The sequence below is a fragment of the Oryctolagus cuniculus genome, chromosome 6 (assembly GCF_051225735.1).
Source record: "Oryctolagus cuniculus isolate XC-2025 breed Fujian yellow rabbit chromosome 6, ASM5122573v1, whole genome shotgun sequence".
Classification (NCBI taxonomy): Eukaryota; Metazoa; Chordata; class Mammalia; order Lagomorpha; family Leporidae; genus Oryctolagus; species Oryctolagus cuniculus.
The window spans coordinates 150,626,129-150,645,281 of NC_142872.1; the positions used below are offsets into that span (position 1 = coordinate 150,626,129).

Consider the following 19,153-nt stretch of genomic DNA (forward strand, 5'->3'; position numbering starts at 1 on the left):
GGCAACCGGGACAGAATCCGGCGCCCCGACCGGGACTAGAACCCTGTGTGCCGGCGCCGCAAGGCGGAGGATTAGCCTAGTGAACCACGGGCGCTGGTCTGCCAGTACATAAATCTTAAAGGAGGCCCAGAACCACTGGGAAGCAGGCAAGGTGGGCGGTACTAGGCGGAGTGGTGGGGTGTCACCGCAGTTCTCAGATGAGTGTCGTCCCCCCTTGGAAGGCAGACGCCAGGGCATCACATCAACTCCGCCCCAGGGCGCCCCCTGTGCCGGGCTACCTTTCACAGCTATTTCTAAATAATGATGGCATTTGACCCATCTTGGTGTGCGCTGTTCCCTGTGCCCCGAATACCACCTCCCTGTACACCAGCCGACCCTTGTCCTCCTCACTCTCAGGAGACCCCCTGAAAGGAGCCAAGAGCCACCATAAAAAAAATGGGGCTCCTGAAGACAAACCGTTCCAGAGACGGCCTTGGGAAATGGGGAGTAAACCGGTTCACAGAGAAAGCAGTCAGCTACTGACCAGAGATACACAGAACACCTGCCTTGTAGATAAGCCCCTTCCCTACACTTGCTCAAGGTTAACAAAGAAAGCTGCAAGGCATGTAGCAACCTATTCCTCTCTCCTAGAGACCCCCTCCCCTAATGTATCCCTTTGACCTAGTACTTTTCCACCGACATTACCACTTCAGACTGCCATACAAGGCCCGCTACTGAAAATTATCCAATGAACTTACGCCAGCCTATAATATGTTAATTTTGTGGTTTTGCCCTTTAAAAGCTGTGTGAGATAGCTGCTCGGGGCTCCTCTCACTTGCTTGCTGCTTGCAGCAGTAGGGGGCCCATTTGTACAAATGAAATAAAATTACCTCCTGTTCTATTGCATCGTCTGGTCCGGAGTCTGTGTTTCTGGGGTCATCACAAGAGGACACCGCTTTTGGGGTCCTACACCCCCACCCCCCAAGCTCAGCGAGGGCCCTTCCTCGCTGCCCTGCTCCACCGTGCGCTGCGTGCATCACAGGGCCGAGCACACCAGAGCGAAGTAGCTGCCAAGTCTAAGTTCCTCGGATGCAGCAATCCTCCTCCCAGGCTCCACACGTTTACCCTGGGCAGTGAATCCCTGCCCCCGGCCCCAGGCAGGCAGGGACCGCGGTTCAAGGTAAATCATGCTAACTCGCTCAAGGGAGAAAAAGGAGTGTACTTCAAAAAGTTTACGGAAAAGTGGAATTTCAAGACATGCTTATGTTGAAGAAAAACAATTTTGAAATCCATGCATAGTTTCTTCTTAACATACATTTTCCAAGAACTTTCTGAAAACCCCTGGTGCGTATGCACACATACACGTGTGTGTGTATATTTTTTCTTATTAAACCAAAATATTTTAACTATCATGAAACTTTGTTGAGATACAGATTTCCAAGCTTAAAAATTATTTAAAGCTTATTAAAAATATTAGCGAGGGCTTCAAACCATTCGGCTCTCCTTCTGCCTCTACACCTGTATTCACTGCCGTGGACATTCAAGGGAACTTCAAAACGACTGTGGAAACACAGAACTAAAAGAGCCAGACATAGAGGGTTCTTCAAAAAGCTCACGGAAATGTGGAGTGGCGAAAAATTATGCATGGTTTCGATTTTTTTTTTTTTTTTTTGCACCCAAATACACTTACCTTTGCATTCTCTTTTCCCTGAACTTTTGGAAGTCCCCTCTTGTCACTCACTGGGACTTGGCGCTACACACCAGCCCTGGTGAGTGAAAAAGTTAAAGGGGCTACAGTGATTCCTCTTGGGCGAAGGGGAGCAGACTCTCTGGAAGTTCCAAGGCCCAGAGTTTGTGGTTTCTTCATAGGTTCCGAACCTACCTCCCCTCATTTTAAACCAAGCGAATGCTCCATTTGCTCCGCTGGCTGACTTGTGCCAAGCTCTCATTGAGCTCAAGCATCAAGAGACCCTTCTAAGAGAGTCGTATTCTGTATGAGTCCATCCCTATGAAACGTCCACAGTAGGCAAATCCGGACAACAGACAGCAGATGGGGGGGCCGCCAGGGGCCAGCGGCTGGGGGATGACTGCTGCACGGGCATGGGCTGTCTTTGTAGGGTGATGAAAACGTGGTCAAGTGAGACAAGGGTGATGGCCGCGTAATGCTGTGAACGCACCAACAGCCACGGACACACACAGCTCCCATTAAAATGATGCATGCTCTTATGTGACTTTTATTGCAATAAGCAAAAAGTGCCTATGTGTTATCTTCCTTCCAAAAGTTTGCTAAAAACCGTTCCAAGTCACAGTGTTGGGAGCTGCAAAGCATCACTGTTCCGAAGGCAGGGGACAAGCGGGCCACCATCACCATGAGGGGACAGGAGGCCGGCCCGCATGCCCCGAGACCGTGAGCTCACCTGACCCCAACCCGACAGAGGAGGCCTGTGCGGACTGAATCGGATTCAGAAACCTCTCTGGAACCGTTCAGTAGACCCCACAGAGAAGAGCTGGGCACACTCAAGCGAGATAAACCACGCGGACACCTCATGGGCAGGCCTTCCCCAGACACAGCGACAGCAGCAAGACCGCGAAGCCGCGTGAAGCCGAGCAGCGTGATCACTCAACACTCGCTCAGGAGGAATCATCTGAGGACTGGAGATCGGACACTTTCGGAGGGAAACATTTCACAAACTCTGCTGCAATAAGTAATACTTCCGATTTTTTTTTAAAGGAATTTCCGATTTTGGAAAGAACGATATGATCATGGGTGGACACAGTTAAAGCTATTTTGCAAGCTTAAGATGACCAAATCTGATTTGGGTATTATTTTGAGGCATTATGTAGACTACACCTTGATATGACTTCTGTGGTATAAGAACACACATGCATACATGAATGCACTCATATCTATGTATGTAGTCATTTCCTGCACAAAGGAGGGCTTTGATCACTCTGTATTTCTTTTTCCCATGAGTCTAAGACTGAATCACGATGACCCAAAGGCTCATAGAATGTTGTGCTCACACTTTTAATGGCCAAACATCCAAGAAGGGCAATGATTAAAACACACACACACGATTTGTTTTAAAGGGATGCAAAATTAAACAGGCACAAGTGATTGATCTGAGCTGGTAGGAAAACCTGGGCAGCCAGCAAGGGGTCGGACAACCATGGAAAGCCCACGCAGGCCCACACCGTGACCAGCCACCAGAGACTCAGCACGGAAGACTTACCGAGAGCATCCACTGGCGGGGGCGCACGGTGAGAAAGGCAGGATACACAATTGACACAAAAAGGAAAACAGTCATGTCAAGCTGGTATTCGGGCAGCGGCAGTCCCACCTTCCCTTCACGGGTTAAGCGGTCCGTGGCTTGCCACCAGACTGTATGTGAAGGCCACTGTATCCACATCACCGAGAGCCGGCCTCCAAGGTCCACTCTCCCGCCTTCCTAACGGTCTTTCCTTCTTACCCATGCAGCCCTCTCCTACACAGCGATCATCCGCCCTTAGAGAATAGGGCAAGGATTTGTAAACGGAGGCAGGGACTACACACACAGAGCAGACCAGCTCAGACGCTAAAGCGATTTATCCTAACTCGGAAAATATCTAGGGAAAAGGCACAAGGAGGAAAACAATGTACAAAGTCCTCCATTTCTGGGTCTGTCTTATGTCCGGGTTGCGGGAACTCCAACTCCCAACATCTGGCTGAGCAGCAGGAGGGGGCGTAGGAGACACCGTCAGGACCTACATCATCTCCACAGCTTCCCGCTACCTTCGCTCTCCGGACCAGGTGACAGGGCTGCCACAGCCCTGCGCCGTGGACCAGACTCCTCTAAAGGCAGGGACCATGTCACCTCCCTGCCTCAGGTGTATTCCTAAGAGGCATCTAATGAGCCTGTCTCTAAGAAAAATACATGCACCCACTGCAGGAACATATCCCAGACTGCTTTCAAATGACCTTCAGATATATCCTAAGAACAGATAAAACATTTACAGTTGTTCCTTAGGGAATATTTCAGTACCTTCAGATGACAAACTAACCCCTTCTGTTACAAAAGAAGAGTCCAGTGAAGACGGAGACATAGGTGCTGTGTGCAGAGGGAGAAGTCAGGGAAATGAGCCACTCGCAAAAATCACCTCCCATCAAGGATAGTGCCAGAACCACGCCTACAGGTGCAAAGGCACCAGAGATTTGCAGAGACAGAAGAAGCTCGTAGATTCAACACCACAGTGTTTGTAAAAGGCCTGGCAGGAAACTGCTGCTCGGGAGTCTCCCACAGACGTGGGAAGAAGGAAGTGCTTATCTGGCTGAAAAATAACTCATTGAAAGCCTCTGTCCAACCTAAAACCTGATGTAAGGGCTGCCGGCACCTGTGAATGAGTGCATGTGCTAAGAGGCCAAGAACCACCACGGGAAGGAGATCCAACAGATGACTTAGGAGTTTTCTAGCATCAAGGAAAACTTCCGCTAACCAGACCCCTAAACACCGGAAAGCCTCAAGGAACCAGATTTCTCCCAGGCCCTGAGCTGTGGCGTTGCCATTCCACTCTCAGGTGGGAGAGCTCTCTACAACAAGAGTCAGAATGGTGGCTCTGGTATCTCCTAGAAGGCTATATTCACCCCAGAAATAGGCACATACGAGCTCTTCATCAGAAAATGCACTTAGACATTTTGGAAAGAAATTCTTTTATAAAAGAGATACAAAGTGTCTTCTGGTTCTACCTTGAAGTAAGGAGAAAAATCATCCACCACATTCTAAGTTCCTGATCTGACTGCTCTTGTAGACATTAGCACACCATCTAGAAAGCACATGGAGGGGCTGGTGTCAAGGTGCAGTGAATTAAGCCTTGACACTGGCATCCCATTTGAGTCCTAGCTGCTCCACTTCAGATCTAGCTCCCTGCTAACGCACCTGGGAAAGTTGCAGAAGATGGCTCAAGTATTTGGGATCTTGCCACCCAAGTGGGAGACCCGGAGGGAGCTCCAGGCCTATGGCCTGGCCATTTGGGGAGTGAACCAGTAGACAGAAGATATCTCTGACTCTCTCTGTCATTCTCTGTGTCACTCTGCCTTTCAAATAAATAAATCTTGAAAAAGAAAAGGGGTGGGGGACTTGATGCTGGAGGCTGCTGGGTCTGTGGCTATGGCTATGGCTAGTAGTCACTTTAGGACTCCATCCCCCAGGCTTCCAGCCCAAATATCTCAAAAAACCTCACAACCCAATGCCAATGACTCCCAAGTCCCAGGGCCACAGGTGGCATCTCTTCCCATTGGGCGCAGCCCAGCATCCTCTGTGTCCCCAACCCTTGTCCCCGGCACCTTGATGGGAGCTCATTATCCCCTGGCAGCCTGAGCCAGTGCTGAGCAGGCTCCATTGCCAGGGGACACTGCAATCAACCTACCAGGCTTCACCCAGAAGTGCACATTCTGCTAACTGGACGGTGCCACTGACTTTAGAAAGAGAGCTCTTCAAGAGCTCAGGGAAAAGAGCTGCTGTTGCCTTTCCACTCCAATCCTGTTCCAAGCCCAGGCGTCTCCCGGGACCACTTCCCCAGACCCTGCTGTCTCCCAGCAGCCAATCCGCCAGCCGCGGGGAGCTTAGCTCCCAGTCCTGCCCAGCACGCTTCCCGGATTTGCTGCAATATGGTGGCAATCGTATTCATAAACCTTCACCTCTAGATTCACTAACATGGCCTAGTACTTGTCAAACAGGTACTGCCAGCTGTCCTAATTAGACAGAATGCAAATCCGAGAAGCACCTGGCCAGAAAACTACACCCAAAACAAAGTCCAGGAGCCAATACGGATGGAAACCCTTGTGGTGCGCCAAAGTTCTTATCTTGCAATTTTTTTTTAAGCTTTGTGAGAATTGGCAGGCGGGGCAGCAGGGCCATTTTTTATTAATGTCAAAGATTAAAACCTGTCTTGGGGCCGGCATTGTGGTGCAGCAGGTTAAGCCGCCACCTGGGACGCCAGCCTCCCATACTGGAGCTCTGGGGCCAGTCCTGGCTGCTCTGCGTCTGATCCAGCTTCCTGCTAATGCACCTGAGAAGGCAGTGGAAGATGGCCCAAGTGCCTGAGCCCCTGCCACTCATGTAGGAGACCAGGACGGAGCGCAAGGCTCCTGGCTTTGACCTGGCCCAGACCCGACTGTTGCCAGATGAACCATTAGAAGGAAGATCTTTCTTACTGTGTCTGTCAGTCTCTCTCTCCCTCCATCCCCTTCTCTCTCTTTGCTGCTGCTGCTCTTTCAAATAAGTGAATAAATCTTTGAAAAAGAATACTTAAATAACTTTGCCCTGCCACCTTCTCCCTACCACTCTCCACCATTCTCTCTCCAAATGTATTTTCTTTCAATTCCAAATACAAGCAGCCTGTTTAGGAAAGGGAGAATCTGGCTTGGGGTGAGGGAATTCTCTCTCTGAAAAGGAAGTTGTTCCCAATTCACGCTACACATCACCCCCAGAGCATCCTGGCCAGAGGCCCACCTTAGCCATCGTGATGCAACAGAGTAGCAACCTGGTAGCAAGAAGGACAGTCTGGACGGAAGGTCACTTTCTCTGACAGTGTCCCTACATCTGAGGTCACAGTAAAATGTAACATGCCTGCCAACTGGATGTGACCCGACGCTTCTCTTCCAACTCCCAGCCCACTGTAGAGGATGCGACAATGCATTGATCTGCAAGGGATGACAACGAGGCGGGCAGGTGCAGGGTCATCCTGCAACCCTCCTCGGTGGTGCCTCACCAAGCTCCACCCGATGAGTCTGGCTCCCACTGCAGCCCTTTCCAACACTCGCACACACTTTAGTGAAGGGTTGTGGAGACTAGAGGCTGTGATCGCAGGAGGAGCAAATGGCATGACTTCCGGAATTATCACTGCCGAATATCTGCACAGAGGCTTTGCTGCATGGCCCCAAAGCGTCCAGGAAAGTTAGAGGTTTCATTCCTAAGCACGTTGGGCACGGAGACCATCAGAGTTTGAGGACAAGGGTAGGACGAGGAGTAGGCCAAGTGCTACTGTGGAAGGCCTCTGAGCTCCTATGTATTCTGCACTTGGCAAACCCTGATCCAGATCAATTCTCTGGCTCCCATCTGCTCTCCAGGGCCACCACACCCACGGAAGTATATGAACTCAACACTGCCTGCTTCAAAGACAGATCAAGCCACCTGCTCACTTTTTCTCAAGGTTCAATGTCAGGGGCAGGATTCTGGGAGTTACCTTTTTTCGCTTTCTTCTGCAGTTTCAGCGTATCTGAGGACTTCTTTTTTATCTCTTGGCGAGCTTTCTTATATTCTAAGAGAAAGCAGAATATTGAATAATTTTACCAGTGTGTTCAACGGAAAGTATTTTAGGGGCAACCATTATCACAGGAAGCATCAAGTAGGACATGCAGTAAACAGCTTTATCGGAATATGATATGCCCAAAAAAATCTCACGAGGACATTTCACCCACAAAGGGGCTATTAAAATGAAAAACAACAAATTGTGCTATGTTCTTTCCCTACAGTGCCAGCTTTGAGGAAAGACAGCATTTGGGAATGTGTTCATCAAAAGGAAACAAGTCAATTTCTCAGCTCAAGTGTTGGGAAGGATTTCCAGTGTTATCTAACTTTTCCAAGGTCCAAATCCATAGCACTTTGATTTAAGGGGAAAAAAAAGATGAGCCAGGCGGGGAAGATCTGGCTGGGCTAAGAGTTCCTCAGACTATGGCTGCAGAAAGCACAACACACGGGAGAAAACCGGGCAACCCAGCAGCCTCACGTTTACCATGAACCCTGTGGCAGACGCTGGGGACACGGAGGAGGGGAGGCCCATGTACACACACACACACACACACACACACACGCTGACCACTTCCTCCGTCCCCACCAGCCCGCTCCCGGAATTCCCCATCTCGGTTGCAGGCACTGTCACCTCTGACACCTCTTGGCTGTCCTCAGAGCTCACTAACTGCCAGCCCGAACCAGTTCCCCTGCTGCCATCCCTCAGGTCTCCCTCCCACCGTCCCTGAGCCCACGTACAGGCTCCAGCAAGGCCCTGTGGGCTCACCCTTTCTCTCTCCAGATCACGGCCCGCCTTCTCTTCACACCCTCCCTGCACGTTGTGGGATCCTCGGATCCACCTTTCTCTCTGCATCCTCACCCGCTGTACCCCCACGCTTAGGCACCAAATATAAGTGCGAGGTCCCAGGTGGGCCAGAAATTAGATATTTAAAAAGAACGTTTAAAAATACCTTTAAACAAAATACATGATTTAGGATGCCATTTTTTCTGTTAAAGATGAATTTATCATTTTAAAAATTTGAGGTAGTGGGTATAAAAGATTTTATATTAACTTTTTTTTTTTTTTTTTTTTTTTTGACAGGCAGAGTGGACAGTGAGAGAGAGAGACAGAGAGAGAAAGGTCTTCCTTTGCCGTTGGTTCACCCTCCAATGGCCGCCGCTGCAGCCGGCGCACCGCGCTGATCCTGGCAGGAGCCAGGAGCCAGGTGCTTTTTCCTGGTCTCCCATGGGGTGCAGGGCCCAAGCACCTGGGCCATCCTCCACTGCACTCCCTGGCCATAGCAGAGAGCTGGCCTGGAAGAGGGGCAACCGGGTATATTAACTTTTTTACATCGCTTCTCGGCCTTTTGGCTAAGATCAAGTGTAGTATCTGTGATCAATTTAATATTAACTTTTTTACATAACAGCTAAATAACTGGCTATTATACCCACATTTCCGAATCTCACTGTCAACAAGCCATCTTCATTTCTTGTTCTTTCATCATAATGGTTTGCTGAAGTTCTGCCCAAGACTGATTTCCAATGACAATGAAGACTTGACTATGGGCGCCTACAGTCTATGATTAACAAATGTTAAAGAATATGCACCAAAAACTGACATCCGCTTGTTCCTTTTCTGGCCCCGGTGTCTGCAGAGGCACGGGACACGGCAGGGGCTCAACAGCTGCAGGTGCAGGAGTGCAGGCAGGGACGGATGATTGCAGGGAACGTAGTACAACTTCCCAGCGGCTACCGACAGCTTCCGGAATGCGGCTGGACCAACCCCAGTTCCAGAACACTGTCTTTCTTGAAGCCTTTATTTCACTTTGCCCTCGAATAAGGTCACTGTGTCACTGTTGGTAGACACCGCACTCGTCTTTCTGTAGCTCTTACAATGTCTTGCATATGAAAATACCAGCATGACCTGAACACGGGATGGGAACCCAGCACGCAGCAGTCTTCCGGGCTTGTGCAAGGGGAACACGAAACGCTCCCACTGGATACAGCAGCCCTGTGATCTCCTCTGCTGGTGACCCCGATCTCATATAGTCAGGGTCCCCCACGACTAACTAAACCAGTTCACAGACAACACACAAGGAGAAGGGCCAGCTCCAAGTAGGCCACCCAGGGTGAGCTTATGTCACTGGATGTGTGGTTATCAAAATGTGCTCAAGTGCCTTCCGTGAGCACGTGGCATTTACACCTGCCATTGGCTTTCCCCTCGCATTCAAATGAACACAGTTACCGCGGCCAAGCAATCAGCCGCTTCATGCCACACACACAGCTCTCAGTCCTGCAAAGTTGCTTTGGACTCCTCATCCCCTGACTCTGACAGGCCTACACGAGAAGCAGGGACACGACAGGCCTTTAGCTGTTTCGGTGACACCAATAAACCCAGCAGAGGCAGCAGCCAGCGGCATCCACAGCTCTTCTTGGAGCACTATAAGGCGCCCGACCTCGGCCCCTGTACCTTTTGCATGGTCTTTATCCAGCTGGTTGGCCACTTTCTTCCATTCTTCCATCTGTTCTTGAAGTGGGTTTATCAGACAATCAATTAAAGCACTTTCGCCGAAAGAGAAAGAAAAGGAGAAATTAAACAGATACATTCCATTGTCAAGATGTACATTTGGTTGTCACAACAGACCTAAATCACAATCGCCCAAGCCAACACAGGCAGCATAATAAGAGGATGTTCATATCGAAAGCCCTTAGCCTTCTTCTCAGAACACTTTGCAATGAAATTAAGAAGTTACCAACGTGACTGGCTGGAGCGAGCCGGCTTCCCACGTCCCAGGATTTCCCAGCTATTGCATTCACAAGCCAAGGTGTGGGACCTCCGACCTCAACCCCCTGGCTGCACAGCAGGCAAAGACATTAGGCCTAATAGAGACCATGAGGCTCTGACAGGCACCCAGAACTTTAAGTCATGAACACACTAATTGGAGCCCGGAGAAAGGGAAGAATGAATAGGCCAGAAAGTTCTCCGGCCGCACTGTCTGCTTCTGGGTCGGAGAGGGGTGAAGGCCCCTCTGGGCGCAGCCCCCAGTTGGTGCAGCCTCCCTGTAGGGGCTGTGTGACCCTGCTGGAATGATGCTGATCACCTTGAAAGCGAGGTCCGCTTCCATCCAAACACTGGCGACTGCAAGTCCCCAGCCAGCCACTGCCACTTCTCCCCACCCTGAAGGCCTGGAAGCCAGGCCCGAAGCTGGCGGTGTGGAAGGCTCTGTGACCACCACTGCCTCCTCAGTAGGTCTGGGGGAAGCACACAGGCCTGGGGGCCAGCACAGCCTGGCGTATCTCACTCTGGGCACTCCCACAGGGTGGACGGGGCCCAGGAGTCCCAGCAGGATGCGCCAGCTGCTCAACTGCCCAAGGCAGAGAGACCCACACAGGGAGTACAGGGTGATCAGAGGGGAGTGGCAGGCTCGTTGAGGGCAGGGACCTGGCCGTCCCACTCTTGTTGCCTCTCTAGAGCCCACAGCAGCTTCCAGCACCCAGCAGGTGCCCAACAAGTGCTTATTCAGTGAATGAGCAGAGACGAGCAAAAGACGGGCCGTAGGGAGACAGGGGCTGGCCCACACGAGGTAGGTATGTCCTGTACACTGACTGCTTCCTTCATCTGGAATCAGCAAGGGTGTCGGGGATGGGGTGCAACAGGCTCTCACCTGGAAAACTGCCTCAGCTTGGCTTCTATGCTCCTGTGCCTCATGCACATCCTGGTGAGCGCAGACCCGATCTCCCTGGTTCCACCTAGGACAGTAACAGAGGCCGTGGTGAGGGAGGAGGAGCGAGCAGGGCTCCCTGAGATTTCTACAAGCAAGCCAGATTTCAGCCCGCTGTCCACCTAAGCCAGAGCCTTTCAAACATCTCATCGTGAACATGCACTCACACATATGCATACACACATGTACGGCGACATAGCTGTCTACACCAAAGCTAAGGTGACTCTTAACTGTGTGTCATACTCCAATAGTTTCTGTTTGGGGTGCTTTAGCAGTGCTGGTTGTGATCTGGAAATCAACCCGACAATCCATGGATAAGTCTTTTTTTTTTATTATTTTGACAGGTAGAGTTACAGACAGTGAGAGGGAGAGACAGAGAGAAAGGTCTTCCTTTCATTGGTTCACTCCCCAAATGACCTCTACGGCCGGCGCTGTGCCAATCTGAAGCCAGGAGCCAGGAGCTTCTTCCTGGTCTCCCATGCGGGTGCAGGGCCCAAGCACTTGGGCCATCCTCCACTACCCTCCCAGGCCACAGCAGAGAAGAGGAGCAACCGGGACCAGAACCCGGCGCCCATATGGGATGCCGGTGCCACAGGCAGAGGATTAACCAAGTGAGCCACGGCGCCGGCCCCAGGATGAGTCTTGACTTATACACAGTTTGAAAAATACTTCTCATGGAAGAGGATCAAAGAGGTGTCTGATATTTGGCGAAAAGCTGTCACTCCTGCCCACCTTTTCTGGAAAAACAATCTTGTTGCCATGATTTGCAGCAGCTAATTATCTCAAGATACATGTTCCAGAACACAGGCTGTTCGGAGAAAAGCAAGGCTACAGCAAAATGAAACGGCGTATTTTCCAAGGGGCCAGGGGACACGAGGGAGAGACAGGTCTTGGAGCTCAGCAGATACATGGGAAGTTGCGGCAGTTCGCTTCTTCTGAAATTCTTGTCATGCTTTTCCCAGCAGGCACACCCTTCTCTGAGATGATTTCTTGCAAGTTCGTCTCTTCCTCCCCCTCCCAGAGATGATGCTTTTACGGGAGGGTGGGGTGGGGTGGGGAATGAGAAGCACAGATGGTCACGTGGCGTGCAACTCTGGAAGCACCACTATGCAAACGAGCAAAACCCGGGTGCTTGTGAAATTGGGGGCACGCGGCAAACGAAGCACGCTCTCTAACAGATGAGGGAAAACCCGGAGGAATGTCTGGCAGGTCTGGCCAAGCCACGGTACCAAACTCCACTGCCTCTCAGGTTGTTCATATCTGTGGGCTCAGTCTTCCTCTGCTTGCCCTTCCAGAAATGCCAACTCGGTGTTTCGGTCCCACGTGTTTTCCATTTTATTCGGCAAAACAGGTTTCTACAACCAGATAACACTAAGAGCGACAGATAGTGCCTATTAGTATTTCTTCGTTTTATTTCAGTGTAAGCAGAGGAGTTTCAGGCAAAATGTTTCCATTCCCCACAACAGGGTCTCTCAGTTTGACTACTATGGGGATACTTCCAGAAGTTCATGGGAAGCTGGAATTCAAAGATGAGTGCATTTTGTTGCAAAAAGTCTTGAAATCTATGCAGTTTTTTCACAGTGCACACTTCCACGGACTTTTTGCACATGCGCACATACACACATTCAGTTCTGGACCAAACGACTGTTTGCTGTAGGGCTGTCCTGTGCATTGTGACATGCTTAGCTGCACCCTTGACCTCTACTCACTAAAGGCAGAAGCGGGGCTCCCTACTCCATCCCGCTTCCGGAACTGACACCCCAAGGTGTCTCCAGATATTAACCTGGCGGGCAAATCCCGTCTGCCTGCTGAGAACAAAACCTGAGCAGGAACTAAATGTTATCCAAGGCAGGTTTTGTCAGTGACCAGACATGTTTTGAAAGCGTCCTTGACCCCCTGGCTCCTGCCCACAACAGGACCACCTTCCTGTTTCCAGCGGCAGTGATTCACACTGCTGTACCACGGAGAGCCAGTAGGGGGCGCGATGCTGACATGCTCTACCGGCACACTCTGGCCTCTCCCTGGGTTTTTATTGCTAAGGTTTTATTGCTTCTAAGCAAGGATGAGGAACACTTTCTCCCTAAGGAAATATCTCCTATTTTTCCTGGGCCTTCATTTGATTAAAAGTTAATAACTTAGCCACCTAAGAAAATTGGCGTGCTCTCTCGCTGCTGTTGGGAATGTAAACTAGTACTTTCCTGGAGGAAAATTTGGTAAGCATTTTGCAAGAGAAGTCTTATTACAAATATGCGTGCTCTGTGACTCAGCAACTCTAATCCTAGAAATTTAACCTGAGAAAATAATAATGGATGGAAGAAAATCCCCATCGGTGAGGGCAGTCCTAAAACACTGTTTTACAACAGTGAAAAACTGGAGGTAAAATCCCATGATAGGGGCTTAGTTGAGTAAACCAAGAACACTGCCATGCAGTGGAATAACACGCAGTCACATAAAATGCTGGCAAACCATGTTTAAAGAACGACAAGGGGGTGGCGACATGGCGCAGCGGGGTTAAAGCAACAGCCTGGGACACCAGCATCCCATTTGGGAGTGCCAGCTCTAGTCCTGCCTGCTCTACTTCCAGTTCAGCTTCCTGCTAATGCACCTGAAAAGACAGCATTAGATGGCCCAAATCCCTGGGCCCCCACCACCCACGTGGGAGACCCGGATGGAATTCCAGGCTCCCGGCTTTGGCCTGGCCCAGCCTTGGCTTTTGTGGCCATTTGGGATGTGAGTCAGCAGATGGAAGATCTATTTCTTTCTCTCCACTTCTCTCTGTCATTCTACCTTTCAAATAAGTAATATTAAAATAAAAAAAAATAAGCCCTTGCTTGGAGCTCATGATATACCAGGTATCGGCACAAGTTCCCTGCACACATTAACTCATCCAGTCCTCCCGATATGCCCAGCTGTGTTGATATCATCATCCCCCTCAATTCATACCTTAAGTAATCTGTCCACATTCCACCACTAGTAAGTAGAACTGGAACCCTGGCTGAATATCCAGCATCTATGCATTTGTCCACTCAGCTACAGGGCACTCATTACAGACCAAGAGCTGGGAAGGAGCAGAGACAAGCCTAGAGCAAACACTACACCTAACTCCCTTCTCTACACATCCAATGAGTGTTAGGGTTTACAGCTGGTTTGCAAATTTTGGTTCTTAGCTTAGAACTAACTGGTACCATGGGGATGGAGCTGCACACCCTACTGACCTAGCACCAGTACTGAGAGCCCAGGGCAGCTCCATGGATCAGCCATGCTTCACTGGAGCTAAGAGGCTGCAGAACTGAAGGTCAGTTCCCCAGCTCCACGACTTCTGTTCCCTTCCCAGATCTTTTCCATAGATGGCATCCATCCCCAGGAAAGCCCAAAGCTCCCAGATGTCGTGACACGCGACACCACCGTGCCTCTGCAGGAAGCTCTACAGAGGAGAAGAAAAAGAGAACCACAGAGAAAAACGCCCCAACAGCAGTGTCTTGGTGCCCCGGTGGCGAGGGCGGGAGGCAGATGACATCCTGTGGATCCCAGGACTCTGCTGGAACCACTGCTGCACCCTGGGACACAGGCACCTAAAAATAGGTCAAACTGTAGAAGCGCTTAATCATATCTGAGGTTCTCTCCAACCCTTGCTAGAACTTAAAAAAAAAAAAAATCAGCAAGTTTGAACAGGAAACTAGTCTTCAGAAGAAACCAGCTTTAGCCACAGACAGGAAAGACATCTGCGAGAGCTCTGGTGTGATAGAACATCCACGGAATCCAGTGGCTGGCTCAGGCACTCGGCCACACGTGAGTGAGGACAAGATCCTACTCATTTCTGAACTTGCAGCACCCACAAAGAACTGCTGAATGAAGGAACCCACCGCTAGCATTTGGAGAGCAAATCACCACGTCTGTCCCATCCAAAGGCAAGAACAGGGTCTCGGTTTATCTTTTGCCTAATTCGTATATATGTATCTTCTGTGTACATCACAAAAAATTCCCAATAAACATGAGGTGCTTAGTCTTAGAAAAGGCCTATATGGAGTCAGGTCAGCGGGGACCAACAGTGACGCCTTCGCTTCCTATTGTTGCCATGATAAACGACTGCAGCACAGAGGCTTAAGGCAGTACAAATGTACTACCCTACAGTTCTGGAAAGCAGAATTCCACAACGGGACGCGCTGGGCTGCAATCAGGGCACGGGCAGGGCTGTGCTCTGTCTGGGGACTCCAGTGGAGGACCCGTGTCCTGGCCTCCTCCAGCTTCCAGGGGCTGCCTGCTTTCCTCGCCAGGCCCAGGGGCCCTTCCTCACACCTTCAAAGCCACAGACACACACACCTCTCTCTGCTGACCTCTGCTTCTGTGCAGACATCTTCTCTCTCTGGCTTCGGCTCTCCCACCTCCCTCTTATAAGAACCCTTGTGATGGGGCCGGCGCTGTGGTGCAGTGGGTTATAACGCCCAGAACTAAAGCATTGGCATCCAAAATGGGCGCTGGTTTGAGACCTGGCTGCTCCACTTCCCATCCAGCTCTCTGCTATGGCCCAGGAAAACAGCAGAAGATGGTCCAAGTCCTTGGGCCCCTGTACCAAGTGGGAGACCTGGAAGAAGCTCCAGGTTCCCGGCTTCGGATCGGTGCAGCTCTGGCCGTTGCAGCCAATTGGGGAGTGAACCAGCAAAAGGAAGACCTCACTCTCTCTCTCTCTGGCTCTCCTCTCTCTGTGTAACTCTTTCAAATAAATAAATAAATCTTTAAAAAAAAAAAAAAAAGAGCCCTTGTGATTCTGCTAGACCCACCCGGATCCTCCAGGATGATCTCTCTGTCTCGGATCCTTCTCCCAGATACCTCTGCAGAACCCCTTCCCTTTCAATAGTCGCAGGTTCTGGGGATATGAACGTGCACACGGCTGTGGTGCCCTTCTCTGCCCACCAAAGCTGAGGAGGAAGGCCGTGAACTTGGAGAGAGTGGAGAGGCCCTGGGTTGACGCTCCAGTATCCAGTTATGCACAGATTCAGTCTAACGATGCTAACTCCCACTGAGCAATAGCAGTTTAGGGATGGGACGAAGACATGGAAAGAAGGCTGATGGGGGTGATTCTGGGGGATTTCCTAATCTAAGAGAAACACACCAGAGAAACCCCACAGGACCCAGGCAGTCAGCCATGGATATGGTCAGAGGGCCAGCCACTTTTAAGATGAGGCTCCAGGGCTGGCGTTGTGGCTCGGCGGGTTAAGCAGCCGCTTGCGACACTGGCGTCCCATATCAGAGGGTCAGTTTCAGCCCCTAATGCATCTGGGAAAGCAGCAGAAGATGGCTCTAGTGTCATCGTGACAACCACATGGGAGACCCAGATGAAGCTCCTGGCTTCAGGCCCGACAGCCCTGACTGTTGTGGCCACCTCGGGAAGGAACCAGCAGGTGGAAGATGGCTTTCTGTCTCTCCTTCCCTCCGTCACTCTTTCAAATAAATAAAAACAAATTTTAAAAACAGATGAGGGGCTGGTGTTGTAACATAGCAGGTGAATCTACAACACTAGCATCCCATATGGGTGCCAGTTCACGTCCTGACTGCTCTACCTCTAATCTGGCTCCCTGCTTATGCCCTGGGAAAAGCAGCGGAAGATGGCCCAAATATTTGGGCCCCTGCCACCCACGGGGGGCAGGGAGGGCCTGGAAGAAGCTCCTGGCTCTTAGCTTCGGCCTGGCCCAGTGCTGGCCATTGGAGCCATCTGGGGAGTGAGCCAGTGGATGGAAGATCTTTCTCTCTCTCTCCGTCTCTTCTTTTTTAACTCTGACTTTCAAAACAAATTAATTAATTAAAAAAGAGAGAGAGAGAGAGAGAGAGAGAGGAGTTTCAGAAGACAGGAAGGGCTCCTGGTGACCTCTCTTACTGCCACCATAACCCTGCACTCCTTCCAGGCCTGGGCTCCTATTTTGCAAGAGCGAATATTTATTTTTAAAGCCACTTTGATTTGGTCTCTCGGCAGCTGAAAGAAGAGGAAAAGGAGCAATGGCCTCCCCTGCCTTCTCCCAGAACCAGGAACCAAGCCGCTGCTGAAAGCAATGTGCCTCAGCTACTCCAGGCTGCAGCTCAGAAAAGGACACATGTAGGCCCTCTTCCTTAACGAGCAGAGGCACTTACAATACAATCGCACAAAAATAGCACGATGATCTGAAAAGGAGACAATCAGAGAGAAACAGGCAGTAAAAAGATCCAGGGCCAAAGTACGCACACGAGGCCTTCTGCACACGCAGACACTGGGCCAATCCCTCCCGTGTTTCCTGAGTTGTGTATCGGCTTCCTGGCACCACCCTCACAAGGTCGCTCGAAGCAGCTGGCTCACAGCAGCCCAAACGTATTCCATAAGTCTGAATTCACGTCATCAGCAGAGTCAGGTGCCCCTGCCTCCTCCTGGCGTCTGACGGCTCTGAAGCCACACCCTCCAATCTCTGCCTCGGTGGCCACGGGGCCACTCCTGCGACACAGACAAAGGCATTCTCCCCTCTATGTGTACCTGGGCCCAAGCTCCCCCTCTTCACAGTGGAATGGGGGCCCCCCAGTCACGATCTACTGCTACCTTGACCGCGTCTGCAAAGACCATGGGCAGACAGTCCCATGCACAGGTGCCAAGGACTGGGAACTCAGCCTTCTACCTACCACAGGCACCTGCCATGCAGCTGGACAAGCAGGATTCGCACGCTGAGGAGGACGTGGCTCAGACCCCGAGGGGCTCACAGACGGGTAGGGGTGATATTTATACAACAGCACAGGGTGCACAGCTTTACTGCAACCTTATGAGGAAGGGGTGAGCGATCCCTCTTTATACAAAACAAAAACAGAAGCTCAGGAGGGTCCCCGGACTTGCTGGTGACCCACACAGGCAAGGTCCCAACCCTGCTTTTAACTAACACCAAGAGGATCCTCCCCACGATGGCAAGCAGGAGACATTCCCAACTGAGGACAAAGAGACAATTAAAGTCCCAAACAGAATATAAATTGTCCAATGTGTATCGGGGCGGGGTGGGGGGAGAGGGGACGAGGAAATCAGGAGAGCAAAGGCCACGGAGCCACTGCTCCGTCCCCCTAAACCTCACATTGCCGCTTGTGGAGAAAAAGCGGGATGGTGGCGGCCATCAGGTGGCATCACCCCGCCCCTCCCAGGGGCCTCATCTGCAGGGGCCTCCATCTCCCCTCGCAGCAGGGGACTAATAGGCAGTGTCCGGTCCGATCTCCAGGAAGGGCAGGTGGCAAGCGGGTACTGCAAGGGCCGGAGGAAGCGAGATTTAAGAACTGTTTGGTGGACGCTCACGGGGACAGTAAGTCACTGTGCCACTGAGCTGTCTCTTGGAGTGCTAACGCCGTGGGAAGGCTCATCAGGAGCCAGTCAGATGAGAACGCTCCCTGCAGGAGCGGCGAGGCGAGCCGGGTGGGGCTGCTCGTCCAGGGCTGGGGCTCTCCACTCAGCTCTGCTGGCATTCCAGGCAGGATCATGCTCGGCTGTGTGTCCCACGCACTGCAGATGTCTGCAGCAGCCCTGGCATCTACCCTCTAGGCGCCAGAGACACCCTCCAAGTCATGGCAGCCAGAAATGCCTCCAGACGCGCCCAAGGACCCCCCCGCTGGGAAGCGCCTGTCGGAGGAACACGTGTCCTTCTCCTACAAGGAGTTGCCAGTGTTGGGGCCGGGCCTGGGGGAGCCACATGGACACACTCAGCTGGAATGGCTGCTGCCCCACACTCAGAGAAGCCATGGAAAGCTATTAGGTTGTGCCTGCCCCCAGCTCACAAAGCACAGAGGTAACAGGCAGCTTCGTGTTCTCATAATGAAAAACGATTCCACTTGCCATTAAAGAAACATTAATTGAAAAACACACAACTGACATTTCCCCACTGTCAACAGCACCGGCTCCCTCCCGTACAGCTTCGGGGACATAGCAACTCAACTAAAGGCAGCTTATCTTCCAGTCCTAAATATTAGGATGATCCATGAAAGGGAGCCCGAGGGGCCCACACTAGGCAGGGTAGAAGGCAGCAAAGACCCAGCCTCTGCAGCTGACAAGCGCTCCTGCACGAGACCCATTAAGAACTCAGTGGGCGGGGGGGGGGGGGATAAGAAAGCAACCAGAGGGGCAGGCATTTGGCACAGTGGTTCAGACATCCCAAGGGTGTCTACGTCCATAACACGGGCTCTGGTTCTGATTCCAGC

The 19,153-nt window shown here is 51.3% G+C and overlaps 1 protein-coding gene and 1 pseudogene across 12 annotated transcripts in view; one reads left to right on the forward strand and one right to left on the reverse strand.

The window, feature by feature from the left end:
* The window catches only part of MTSS1 (MTSS I-BAR domain containing 1), a 169,048-nt gene that overhangs the window by 26,392 nt on the left and 123,503 nt on the right, over window positions 1-19,153 (reverse strand). For 7 of the 12 annotated variants that reach the window (XM_008255895.5, XM_002710537.6, XM_008255893.5 and 4 more), the window contains 4 exons: window positions 10,910-10,994; window positions 9,715-9,806; window positions 7,201-7,275; window positions 3,213-3,224 (listed from right to left, as the gene is read on the reverse strand). In XM_008255895.5, coding sequence (XP_008254117.1) covers window positions 3,213-3,224; window positions 7,201-7,275; window positions 9,715-9,806; window positions 10,910-10,994 — 264 coding nt within the window. The remainder of the gene's footprint in view (window positions 1-3,212; window positions 3,225-7,200; window positions 7,276-9,714; window positions 9,807-10,909; window positions 10,995-19,153) is intronic. The other 5 variants (XM_051844799.3, XM_002710538.6, XM_008255894.5 and 2 more) reach the window with 1 other exon arrangement.
* Window positions 8,596-8,697, forward strand: LOC127490894 (U2 spliceosomal RNA; annotated as a pseudogene).